This window comes from Anas acuta, chromosome 28 (assembly GCF_963932015.1).
Source record: "Anas acuta chromosome 28, bAnaAcu1.1, whole genome shotgun sequence".
Lineage (NCBI taxonomy): Eukaryota > Metazoa > Chordata > Aves > Anseriformes > Anatidae > Anas > Anas acuta.
This window is the reverse complement of record NC_089006.1, coordinates 1904026-1915971: the sequence shown is the minus strand read 5'-3', so window position 1 is coordinate 1915971 and position 11946 is coordinate 1904026. Positions and strand designations below refer to the sequence as shown.

The following is an 11946-nucleotide window of genomic DNA, read 5'->3' as shown; positions in this document are numbered from 1 at the left end:
CCAAAAGCCCTTCTTTCTCCCCCTACAGCCCCTCTTAGCCCCCAAAAGCCCCTCTTTCTCCCTAAAAAGTCCTTATTTCCCCCCAAAGCCCCTCTTTCTCCCCCCAAAAAGCCCCTCTTACCCCCCAAAAAGCCCCTTTCTCCCCCAAAAAGCCCCCCAAGGCAGCCAGGTCCCAGCATGGCAGAGAAGTGGATGTTTTATTATGGGCCGGGCTCGCTGCCGGGCCGGGGGGGGGTGGGAAGGAGCAACCAAGCCACGGGGGACCCTCGCCCAGACCCCCCGCACCCCCCCCCCAGAGCGGTCAAGCCACCAATGTGGGGCTGGGGGACCCCCGGTTCTGCCCCCCAGGAGCAAACCCACATCGGGTGGGTGCTGCGACCCCAACCCCATGTGGCACAGCCCAAATGGGACCCCCAACCAGCCCCACAACCCCCCCCCCCCAGGACACTTCCCATGGGGTTCGAGCCCTCGAGGCACCCTTTTGGGTACATTGGGGGGGGACACATGGAGAGAGGGGCCAAACCCCTCCAACCAGCCTGGGGGGTAACAGCCAACCCCTCTGAGTGGTAGGGGATTTTTTGGGGAACCGAGGGGCTGGGGGGGGTCCCCGCTCAGCCCAGGATGTCCAGGTAGATGGGGGGGCTCTTGACCAGAGCCTGGAGGCGGCTGTGGATGTCCTTGATGCGCTGGCGCTGCTGGGGCTCGCGCTGCCAGCAGCTCTGCATGATGTCGTACACCTCCGAGGGGCACGTGCGGGGTCGCTCCAGCTCCCGGCCCTGCGTGATGCACTCGATGGCCTGCGGGAGGTCAAGATTTTGGGGGGGGGGCGAAATACAGCTCGCCCCCCCCCCCATCAGGTACCCCCAGGACTTTGGGGTCCTCTCCACGCCCCATCCGGAGAGCGGAGGGGGACGCAGGGGGTCAGCTCCTTGCTTGAGGCCGCTTGCTGACCCCCAAAATTGAGGGTGGGGGGGCTCTGAGTGGGTGTTGCCCCCCCCAAACACACACCCCACAGGCTCACCTCGGTGTTGGAGAGCTGGTACCAGGGCTGCTTCCCGTAGGTGAAGATCTCCCAGAGCACCACGCCGAAGCTCCAGATATCGCTCTCGGTGGTGAACTTGCGGTAAAGGATGCTCTCGGGGGGCATCCAGCGGATGGGCAGCATGGTCCGGCCTCCCACCTGCCCAAAAAGGGGGGGGGCCATCAGCTAGGGACCCCCCCATATAGTCCTTCCCCACCATGCTGCCGCCGGACCCCCAACCCCTTTCCGCTAAGTGCTCTGCGGCACCATTAAATATTAAATGGGCTCGGGGTAGGGGGCAGCAGCTAAAATGGAAAAATCGAGGCTTGGGGGGGGGACGGGGACGGGGTGGGGGGGCACGGCTGCTCACCCGGTAGTAGTCGGTGCTGTAGATGTCGCGGGACATGCCGAAATCGCCGATCTTCACCACCAGCTCGTGGCCCACCAGGCAGTTGCGGGTGGCCAGGTCGCGGTGCACGAAGTGCAGGGAGGCGAGGTACACCATGCCCGAGGCGATCTGCGTGGCGATCTGCAGCATGTGGCTCAGCCTCAGCTGCCCGCGGGGCTGCCCCTGGCCCTGCTCCAGGATTTTGGCGTCCGGCCCGTGGGACCTGGAGGGGCAGAGGGGGTGCTCGGAGCCGGGGGGGGACACGTAGGGGTGGGGGGGGTGGGGGGGTGCAGGTTGGGTGCAGTGGTACGGGGAGGTGTGCACGTGTGTGAATGCACGCAGGAAGATGTGCACGTGTGTTTGTGCATGCACACAGGAAGGGGTGCACGTGTGCATGTGTGTACATGCATGCAGAAAGGGGTGCACGTCTGTGCATGCACACAGAAAGGGGTGCACGTGTGTTTGTGCATGCACACGGAAAGGGGTGCACGTCTGTGCATGCACACAGGAAGGTGTGCATGGGTGTGTGCTTGCACACAGGAAGGGGTGTGTGCATGCAAGCAAGAAGGCATGCACGTTTGTGTGCATACATGCAGAAAGGGGTGCACGTGTGTGTGCATGTGCATGCATGCAGGAAGGGGTGCACATTTGTGTGCTTGCACACAGGAAGGGGTGCGCGTTTGTGTGAATGCACGCAGGAAGGGGTGCACATGTGTTTGTGTGTGTGCATGCACACAGGAAGGTGCGTATGTGTCTGTGCTGGCACACAGGAAGGTGTACACGTGTGTGTGTGTGTGTGTGCATGCACACAGGAAGGTGTACGTGTGCATGCAAGCAAGAAGTCGTGCACGTATGTGTGCATGCATGCAGAAAGGGGTGCACAGGTGTTGTGCATGCACACAGGAAGGTGTGCATGTGTGCGCGCTTGCACACAGGAAGGGGTGCACATGTGTTTGTGCATGCACACAAGAAGGTGTGCATGTGTGTGTGTGTGCTTGCACACAGGAAGGGGTGCACATTTGTGTGTGTGCATGCATGCAGAAAGGTGTGCATATTTGTGTGTGCATGCACGCAGGACGGCGTGCACATTTGTGTGTGTGTGCATGCACGCAGAAAGGGGTGCACGTGTGATTGTGCATACACACAACAAGGAGTGCACGTGTGTGTGCACTCAAGCCAGAGAGGGCCGTGCACATGCATGCGCACGTGCCGGGGAGTGTGCGCACACACGTGCAGCCACACCAGGGAACACCACACACGTGCACACACAGCCGAAGCAGCATCCACACCCCGCACGCACAGAGGGCAGGCGGGCACACACACGTGTGCGTGCACACCGGGGAAGCTGCACACACGTGCAAGAAAACCACGCACACACACACACACACACACACGTGCCTGGAGGCGTGGTGCACGCCCGTGCGCGCACACCCACGCCAGGGAAGCCCGGCTGCGTGCCGAGGAGGGCTGTGCACACCTGTGCACGTGCACACGCAGCTGGGTGGGCACGGGGAGGGCACGGAGCCGGCCGGGGGGTGGGGGGGGGCAGCAGGCGAGGCAGGGGCACGCTGCCTTTGATGGCGAGCGCTGCTGACAGCCCGGCCGGGGAGGCCGCGGCCGCGAGCGGGGGGCTCTGCTCGGCAGAACCATTACTGCCAAGTCCCATAACAATAATCATAAAAGCCACGTCTCAGAGCTCATCGCCTGGCCACTAAAGCGATGCCTCTGGCAGCCTCCCCCCCCCCCCCGCCTTCTCCACACCAACCCCCCCCCCCCGTCTAGCAGCAATACCTGGGGGGCCAATCGAAAAGTCTCTGCTTATTCCAGCTGATGGCCAATCTCTCTCTATTTAAGCCTCTCAGACAGCTAATCTAATCAATATTGCAAGGAGGGCTGCATTAGCAGGGAGCGCGGGGCGGGCTGGCTGAGCCCCCGCTGATGGAGCGCACACGCGCGCGCATGGGGAGGGGGCCGCGCGCCCCCCGGGCCCACCTGAGGAAGCGGTTGAGGTCGCCGTGCTTCATGTACTCGAAGACCATGATGAGGGGCTCGCCCTCGGTGCAGACGCCGTAGAACTTGACGATGTGCTCGTGCTGCAGCACCGTCAGCAGCTCGGCTTCCCGCTGGAAGTCCAGCCGCGCGCTCTCCGTCACCTCCTTCAGCGCCTGCCGATGGCACACGGCCTCAGCCCGGGACCCGGGACCCCCCACCCCGGACCCCCATCACCATTCCCCCCTCCTCACCTTGACGGCCACCAGCATCTTCTCCTGCTCCGGGAGGAGGTTGGAGCACTCGGCCAGGAAAACCTTCCCGAAGGCGCCTTCGCCCAGCTCCCACTTGAGCACGATGTCCCGGCGCTGCACGTGGTGCACGCCTTGGGGGGGCACCCAGGCGTCAGCCCCCGGTTCCCCCCACCCCATATAGGTACAAGGGGGCTACAGGGGGTGCTCAGGGGTCCCCCCCAGCCTTACAGGCGTTGCAGAAGTACTGCGGGTTCTCGATGAAGTTGCTCTTCAGCCCCTCCAGCTTGCTCTCGGTGGAGGACACGGGGCTGCTGCCCAGGTTCATGAAGTGCAGGGACATGGCCAGGTCGTCCTCCTGGGCCAGCACGGCCGAGCCTGCGGGGGGACAGGGACGGGGACATCACGGGGAGGAGGACAGGAGCAAGGTGGGGGGGGGGTTGCACAGCGGTGCCAGGCGCTGCCGAGCATCCCCCCGCCCCGGCCGGCCCCGGGGGGAGCCAGCCCGATCAAACCCATTTAGAGGCTGAATCCATTCCAGGAGTGAATTAGCAGCTGCTGCCCGCGCTGCCTGGCCCCAGCGGGGGCCCCCCATCGCCACCCGGTGTGTGTCCCCCCCCCAGGGGGTTCAGGGCGATGGGGTCCCGTGGGGACAGTCACCCTGCGGCCGGGCGCGGGGAGCGGGGCGAGGGGGGGACTCACGGTTGATGCCGAATTTGGAGCGGTGCCCGCACTTGTTGAGCACGAGGAGCATGACGGAGAGGAAGAGGCAGGCGAACACGGCCAGGGCCACGGCCACGGACACCTGGGGACAGCGGGGAGGGGGCTCGGGGTCCTGCTGCGGAGCCGGGTCCCTTCTCCCAACCCTTGGGGTGGAGGTGGCCGCGAGCCCGTTGGGGAAACTGAGGCAGGGGGAGGGCAGGGGGCTGCTGTCATCCCCATCACCTTCCCACCCCGTTTGGCTTCGGGTTTGGCTGTGCTTTACGGATTTATCCTGCGTTCCCCTGGGTGCCCTGGTCCCCCCACCCCAAATCACAGAGCCCCCCATCCCGGCCGAGCCCTCACCCCAAAGGTGCGCTCGTCCATCGTCTCCACGGGCCCCTCCAGCGAGCTGTTCCTGGTGCCTGGGGCGGGGAGAGGGGCGCAGGGTGAGCGTGGGGTGGGGGGCGCAGCGGGGACAAGGACAGCCACGCTCCTCCATGAGCGCTGCACCCACACTGAGGGGGGGGGGACCCTGGGTCAGCAGGGCTCGGGGGGGATTTGGGGCAGGGGGAGCAGCGTGCCCAGCACTCACCCAGCGGAGACAGAGACACTGGCACAGCATGGAGGAAGGAAAAAAACCACGCGTTATTCCCCCAAAAAGAGAACACCCCAAAAAAAACTGGGGAAACTGAGGCACGGAGCCACGAGGCAGCGAGGCGGAGACGGAGACCGCGGTGTCGGCGCACGGAGAGCTTGCGGGGCACCTCCACCAGCCGGGGGGGTGAGGGGGGAGCACCCCCAAGGAAGCCCCCAGCCCCTCCAAGACGTACCAGGGATGGGTTCCTCGGGGCTGAAGCTGAAGGGGTTGTCCATGAAGCGGCCCCGCACGCTGCGGGCGGCGGCGCCCAGGGGGTTGCGCACCAGGAGGGTGTAGTTGCCGTTGTTGACGTGCGTGGGGCGGTTGAGCTGGAGGCAGCCGTGCAGCACGGTGGAGTTGTGCTCGTACTCCACGATGCGGGTGTGGATGTAGGGCCCCTCGGATAGCGCCGTGCCGTTGAAGAGCCAGCGGATGCTGGGCGCCGGGTTGCCGTCCACCGAGAAGGGGATGCACCAGAAGTGCTGCGGGATGGCCTCGTGCAGGAGCAGGATCACCGGAGGGACTGGGGAGGCACAACCGCCTGCGTCCCCAAACCGGCAGCCCCCAAACCGGCAGTCCCAAACCCGGCGGCCCCAAAACCTGTGTCCTCAAACCAGCAGCCCCAAACCGGCATCCCCAAAACCGGCATCCCCAAAACCTCTGTCCCCAAAGCAGCAGCCCCAAACCTGGCGTCCCCAAAACCTCCATCCTCAAAACAGCGTCCCCAAAACCTGTGGCCCCAAACCTATACCCCAAAACCTCCGTCCCCAAAACCGTCCGTTCACAAACCTGGCATCCCCAAACCGGTGGCCCCAAAACCAGTGGCCCCAAACCGGCGGCCCCAAAACCTCTGTCCCCAAACCAGTGTCCCCAAAACCGGCAGCCCCAAACCTGCATCCTCAAAACCAGCATCCCCCAAAACTGACGTCCCCCAAAACTTGGGGTCCCCCAATACCTCCGTCCCCAAACCAGCATCCCCAAAACCTGGCCTCCCCAAAACCTGCAGCCCCAAACCTGTGTCCTCAAACTGGCATCCCCAAAACCGGTGTCCCCAAACCCGGCATCCCCAAACCCTCCATCCCCAAAACCTGCAGCCCCATAGCCCCTTTGTCCCTCTCCGGTCCCCGCGTCCCCTCCCCGTGCGGCTCACAGGTGACGTTCAGCACCACGCTGTCCTCCGCCGGCCCCGCCGCGTTCTCCGCCCGGCAGGTGAGCTCCTTGTGGTTGAGGCTGGAGGAGACGTTGGTGATCTCCAGGACGAGCTCCCCCTCCGAGACCTGCGGGGCGCGGTGGGACGCAGTGAGCCAACGCACCCTACTGCGCCCCCCCCTCCCCACCCCGCCGTGCCCCCAGCCCCCGGAGCGTTGCGCTCGCCTTGGTGACCCCGGGTGGCATCCCCAAAAACTGGCGTCCCCAAAACCTGTGTCCTCAAACCGGCATCCTCAAAGCCTCCATCCCCAAACCAGTGTCCCCAAATCCGCATCCCCAAAACTGGCGTCCCCAAAACCTGGTGTCCCCAAAACCCCCCTCCCCGCCGTGCCCCCAGCCCTGGGGTATTGCACTTGCCTTGTTGACCCCGGGTGGCATCCCCAAAAACTGGCGTCCCCAAAACCTGTGTCCTCAAACCGGCAGCCCCAAAACCGGCATCCGCAAAGCCTCCATCCCCAAACCAGTGGCCCCAAAACCAGTGGCCTCAAACCGGCGTCCCTAAAACCGGCGTCCCCAAAACCCCCCTCCCCGCCGTGCCCCCAGCCCTGGGGTATTGCGCTGCCTTGGTGACCCCGGGTGGCATCCCCAAAAACTGGCGTCCCCAAAACCTGTGTTCTCAAACCGGCAGCCCCAAAACCAGCAACCCCAAAACCGGCAGCCCCAAAACCTCCATCCCCAAACCAGTGGCCCTAAAACCAGTGTCTCCAAACCCGCATCCCCAAAACCTGGCATCCCCAACCCCCCCCCCTCCCCCCGCCGTGCCCCCAGCCTCAGGGCGTTGCGCTCGCCTTGGTGACCCCGGGTGGCATCCCCAAAAACTGGCGTCCCCAAAACCTGTGTCCTCAAGCCAGCAGCCCCAAAATCGGCAACCCCAAAGCCTCCATCCCCAAACCAGTGGCCCCAAAACCAGCGCCCCCAAAACCTGGAGTCCCCAGACCAGTGGCCCCAAAATGGGTGTCTCCAAACCTGCATCCCCAAAACCTGGCGTCCCCAAAACCCCCCTCCCCACCATGCCCCCAGCCCCGGGGCGTTGTGCTTGCCTTGGTGACCCCGGGTGGCTCCGAGCCCACGTCGGGCACCAGCCAGTCCCCGGTGGCCGGTGGCTCTCCGGCGATGTGACAGGTGATGTTGACGCTGTCCCCTTGGCGCAGCGCCACCTCGGGGTGCTCGATGCGGACCATGGGGGGCTCTGCCGGGGACAACGGGGTGCGAGAGTTCCCTGCGCTGTCCCCAATTTCTCCAGGCGGGGGGGACACACGCCAACACCCCCCAAAACCGGGGGCACCGCGTCCCTGCCACCTACCGCAGCCGCTCAGGGGCTGGCTGCCCAGTGGCACCAGTACACCGCCCTCCCAGCAGCCCAGCGACTGGTTGCCCAGTTCGGCGCGGCTCCCGTCCTGCCACAGCTGCAGCCAGCGGACCCCGCAGGAGCATTTGAGGGGGTTTCCCACCAGGATGCTGGGGGTAAAGGGGGCGAGAGGACGCGTGCTGCAGCGGGGTGCCCGGGGGGGGCCAAGCGGGCGGCCCCCCCCGGCTGCGCTGCTTCTGGACCGGGCACCCCGGGTGGATGGTTTCACGCGGGGTTGTGCCATGTGTGCTGTACCCCATTGCCAACCCCATTTCCATCCCGGTCCCCTTCTCCATGCCCATCCCCATCCCCGTCCCCATTCCCGACCCACCCCTGACCCTATTACCATCCCCATCCCCGTCCCCATCACCATTCCCATCCCCGAGTCTCTGACTCATCCCTGACCCTATTACCATCCCCGTCCCCATTTCTGACGCATCCCTGTCCCTATTACCATCCCCAGCCCCATCCCCTTCCCCATCCCCATCCCCATCCCCATCCCTGACCGACCCATCCCTGACCCTATTACCATCCCCTCCCCGTCCCCCTCTCGGTCCCCATCCCTGACCCTATTACTGTCCCCATTCCTGACCCACCCCTGTCCCTATTACCATCCCCATCCCCATCCCCTTCCCCTTCCCCATCCCTGACCCTATTACCGTCCCCATCCCCTCCCCATCCCCAACCCCATTACCATCCCCATCCCCTCCCCATCCCCATCCCCTCCCCATCCCCATCCCCATCCCCGTCCCCCCCCCCATGACTCTCACCCCCTCCATCTCACCGCAGGGCACCACCCATTCCATGCCCCCAGCCCCCCAGCCCCTTCTCCCGCACCACCCGTACCCACATCCCCCCCACCCCCCCACACACACCCCCCACCCTGGGGGGGCCACCCCCGCTGCGCCCCCTCCCCGGGCACTCACAGCTCCTGCAGGGGCAGATTCTGGAAGGGTTTCCAGGAGAGGCTGCGCAGGGCGTTGAAGGAGAGGTTCCTGCCAGCACAGCACCCATCAGCCCCCCCCCATAACCCCGGGACCACCCCCATCCCGCATCCCCCTCATCCCGCACCCCCCTCGCTCCCGGGGGGGGCTCCTGCCCCGATCGATGGTTTCCCACTCAGCAGCACGGCCCCACGTGTGTGTCCCCCCCCCACCTCTCCAAAAGCCTGGCTGCGGCGGGATGGCATCGATCCCCCCCCCGGGCATGGGGATGAGCCACGCTGCACCAGGGATGAGTGTCCCCACGGCAGGGGGGGGACACGGATGGACATATAGGGACAGGGATCGGAGCCCCAGAGCCATGGGGGGGGGCACTCACACGTGGCTCAGCCTGGGGGTGTCCTGAAAAGCATCGTCGGAGATGTGCTGCAGCCCCGAGCCGGTGATGGTGCTGGGGGGGGAGAGGGCTCAGCACGCACAGCGGGGTCCGAGACCCCCCCCAGGACCCTGTCCTCTGCCCCCCCCCTCCTGCACCCCCCCGGCACCCCGGGGTGCTCACAGGTTCCGGAGGTCCCGCAGCATCCTGGTGTCAGCGCGGGTCAGGGCGGTGAGCAGCGGCTGGTTCTGGATGGTGCTGGAAGGCAACGGGGCCACGGGGGGGGGGTCAGGTGTGTCCCCCCCCCCCATCCATGGGGGCAGCACCTCCCGGGGATGGGGGAGCAGCCCCGAGCCCCCCCTCGTTCCTTCAATTTGCTGTCAGGAGCTGCTATGGTTGGGGGGGGGGGGCACCGCTCTCCGCACCCGGGACCACCACCCCCCCCCGCCACCCACCCCACCCTGGGAGGAGGTGAACAAAGAGCCGGGGGGGGGAAACTGAGGCAAGGGGGGGGGCGTGCGGCAATGCGGCAGGGCGAGGACCCAGCCTGGGCACCCCGCTGCCACCCACACCCCCCCCCCCATGCCCCCTCCCTGCTCACCACGGACCCCGCTGCGCCCCAGCCCTTTGCGCCCCCCCATCCACTGGCACCCCCATGGTAGGGGGCAAGGAGCTGCCCCCAGCCCCTGGGGGGTCACAGCAGGGCCCCCCCTGTCCTGTCCCTGTCCCCATCGTCGTGTCCCAGCCCCTGCAGCCTCGCCTTGACCACAGCCCTATAATTGTACCCCAATGTCCCCCCCCCACCCCACTGCCGTGTCCCCGTCCTCGTCATCGTGTCCCAGCCCCAGCCCCTGGTCCCCAGCCCCAGCCCTGTCCCCACAATAGTCTCCCAGCCCTATAACCCCGTCCCATCGCCTTGTCCCCGTCCCCGTCCCCATCATCGCATCCCAGCCCCAGACCCTTATCCCTGTCCCCGTCCCCATCCCCACCATCGCATCCCATCCCCATCCCCGTCCCCATCCCCATCCCCGGCCCCATCCCCTCGCCCCCAGCCCCATCCCTGTCCCCAGTCCCTTATCCCTGTCCCCAACCCCTTATCCTCAGCCCCAGCCCCTCGCCCCCAGCCCCAGCCCATCCCCGTCCCCATCCCCTTGTCCCCATCCCCTTGCCCCCAACCCCAGCCCCTTGCCCCCAGCCCCAGCCCTGTCCCCATCTACATCCCAGCCCCATTCCCTCGCCCCAAGCCCCAGCCCCAGCCCCTTATCCCTGTCCCCATCCCCTGCACCACCACCCTGTCCCCGTCCCCAGCCCCATCCCCGTCCCCATCCCCTTATCCTCACCCCCAGCCCCAGCCCATCCCCGTCCCCAGCCCCGTCCCCCAGCCCCATCCCCATCCGCATCCCAGCCCCAGCCCCTTGCCCCCAGCCCCATCCCCGTCCCCCAGCCCCTTATTCCTGTCCCCGTCCCCGTCCCTCCCTGTCCCCGTCCCTGTCCCCATCCCCTGCACCATCACCCTGTCCTCGGCCCCAGCCCCAGCCCCGTCTCCCAGCCCCAGCCCCATTCCCAGTCCCTTATCCCTGTCCCCATCCCTGTCCCCAGCCCCAGCCCCTCGCCCCCAGCCCCATCCTCTTGTCCCCATCCCCATCCCCTTATCCGCAGCCCCAGCCCTGTCCCCATCCCTGCATCCCAACCCCATCCCCTCGCCCCCAGCCCCTTACCCCCAGCCCCATCCCCGTCCCCATCCCCTTGCCCCCAGCCCCTCGCCCCCAGCCCCTTATCCCCGTCCCCAGCCCCTCTCCCCTCTCCCCCAGCCCCATCCCCAGCCCCATCCCCTTACCCCCAGCCCCACTCACATCTCGACGAGGAGGCGGGACGCCCCCCCCCCAGGCAGGACCCCCCCCAGGCTGCGCACGGTGCCGGGCTCCCTGCAGAGGAGGCTGCGGGACGTGGGGCAGGGGCAGGGCGGGGGGCAAAAGGGGGGGTCGGGGGGGGCAGCGGGGGTCGGGGGGGGCAGCAGGGGCAGGAGGGCGGCCAGGCAGAGCCAGGAGGGCAGCATCGCGACCCGGGGCCGGGGGGGCAGCTCCAAGGGGTGGCAAACCGAGCCCCCCCCCCCCCTCCCCTCCCCAAAAGCGACCCCCCCCCCTTGCAACCCACGGGCACGGCGAGGCGTGGGACCGGCGGCTTTAAAGCCACCCCGCGTGGCCCGGCCTCCCGGGGAGGGGCCGGCGGCTCCCCCCGCCCCGACCCTGCCCGCAACCCCGCGGGGGAATTTGGGGGGGGGGACGGGGATCGCCGAGCACCCCCCTCAAAGTGGCGCAGGGGGTGGCCGGGAACCCCCCGACGGTCCCCGCGCAGCCCCTGGAGGTGGGTGTATGGGGGGGGGGGGGTCGTGTTCTTGCCCCCCCCTTGCCCCCCGAGACCCGGCAGCACCCCTCATCTCCAAAATTCCCCCCCCCTTGGCCCCCTCCCCGCTTTTAAAGCGCACCCGCAGCCCCCTACCCCTAAAGCACCCCCCGTCCATCCGTCTGTCCGTCCCTTTCCATACCCCGGGGGGGGCAGCACAGCCCCCAGACCCCCCCAACCCCTCCCCGCAAGGCCACCAAGACCCCCCCCCAACCCCCCCCAAGGTGCCCCCAAAACCTCGCGGCGCACCGAGACCCCACCGGGGCGCAGGCAGGGGGGGCGCACGGTCCCGTCCCCAAATGTCACCCCCGGGGTCCCCTCCTCGTGGTGGGGAGGGGGGGGCACAGCACTGCCGCGACCCCCCCGGCATCACCACCCCAATTCTGCCCCCCCCCCCCATCACGGCAGCAGGGCTCACACATGCGCTGAGTTTGGCACGTCCTCAGCCCAATTTCCCCCCCCCCTCCATTCTCAGCCCCCAACCCGAGGCGCCCTGGGGCTGAGCAGAGCCCTTGCAGGACCCCCCCCCTTCCAAAATCTCCCCCCCCCCTTCCCGGGTTTATCCCCCCCCCAGCACCCCACCGCGCCACCTCCTCCCGAATTCCGCGGTTTTGACGTTTTTTTCCCCAGAAACGCCCCCGGCTCGGGCAAAGCCACAGCTGGGGCGCACGGGAAGCAGAT

The 11946-nt window shown here is 67.2% G+C and overlaps 1 protein-coding gene across 1 annotated transcript; it reads right to left on the bottom strand.

The window, feature by feature from the left end:
- Nucleotides 1-498: 498 nt before the first annotated feature.
- On the bottom strand, nucleotides 499-10968 carry NTRK1 (neurotrophic receptor tyrosine kinase 1). The gene is made up of 17 exons (XM_068662756.1): nucleotides 10716-10968; nucleotides 9046-9120; nucleotides 8866-8937; nucleotides 8472-8540; nucleotides 7501-7655; nucleotides 7238-7386; nucleotides 6139-6265; nucleotides 5182-5511; nucleotides 4944-4961; nucleotides 4715-4773; nucleotides 4352-4454; nucleotides 3881-4027; nucleotides 3653-3783; nucleotides 3402-3574; nucleotides 1392-1632; nucleotides 1022-1180; nucleotides 499-797 (listed from the first exon to the last, which is right to left on the bottom strand). The coding sequence occupies exons 1-17, from the start codon at nucleotides 10916-10918 to the stop codon at nucleotides 612-614; spliced, it is 2397 nt and encodes a 798-aa protein (XP_068518857.1). The 5' UTR covers nucleotides 10919-10968; the 3' UTR covers nucleotides 499-611.
- Between the last annotated feature and the right edge of the window lie 978 nt (nucleotides 10969-11946).

Bases quoted from the DNA above. Each gene is read 5' to 3' on its own strand.
- NTRK1 (XM_068662756.1), bottom strand. From the start codon at position 10,918: ATGCTGCCCTCCTGGCTCTGCCTGGCCGCCCTCCTGCCCCTGCTGCCC. The intron at 3,575-3,652 runs GTGAGGAGGGGG...TGCCATCGGCAG, and splicing joins AGATGCTGGTGGCCGTCAAG to GCGCTGAAGGAGGTGACGGA. The intron at 798-1,021 runs GTGAGCCTGTGG...GACCTCCCGCAG, and splicing joins ACCAGCTCTCCAACACCGAG to GCCATCGAGTGCATCACGCA.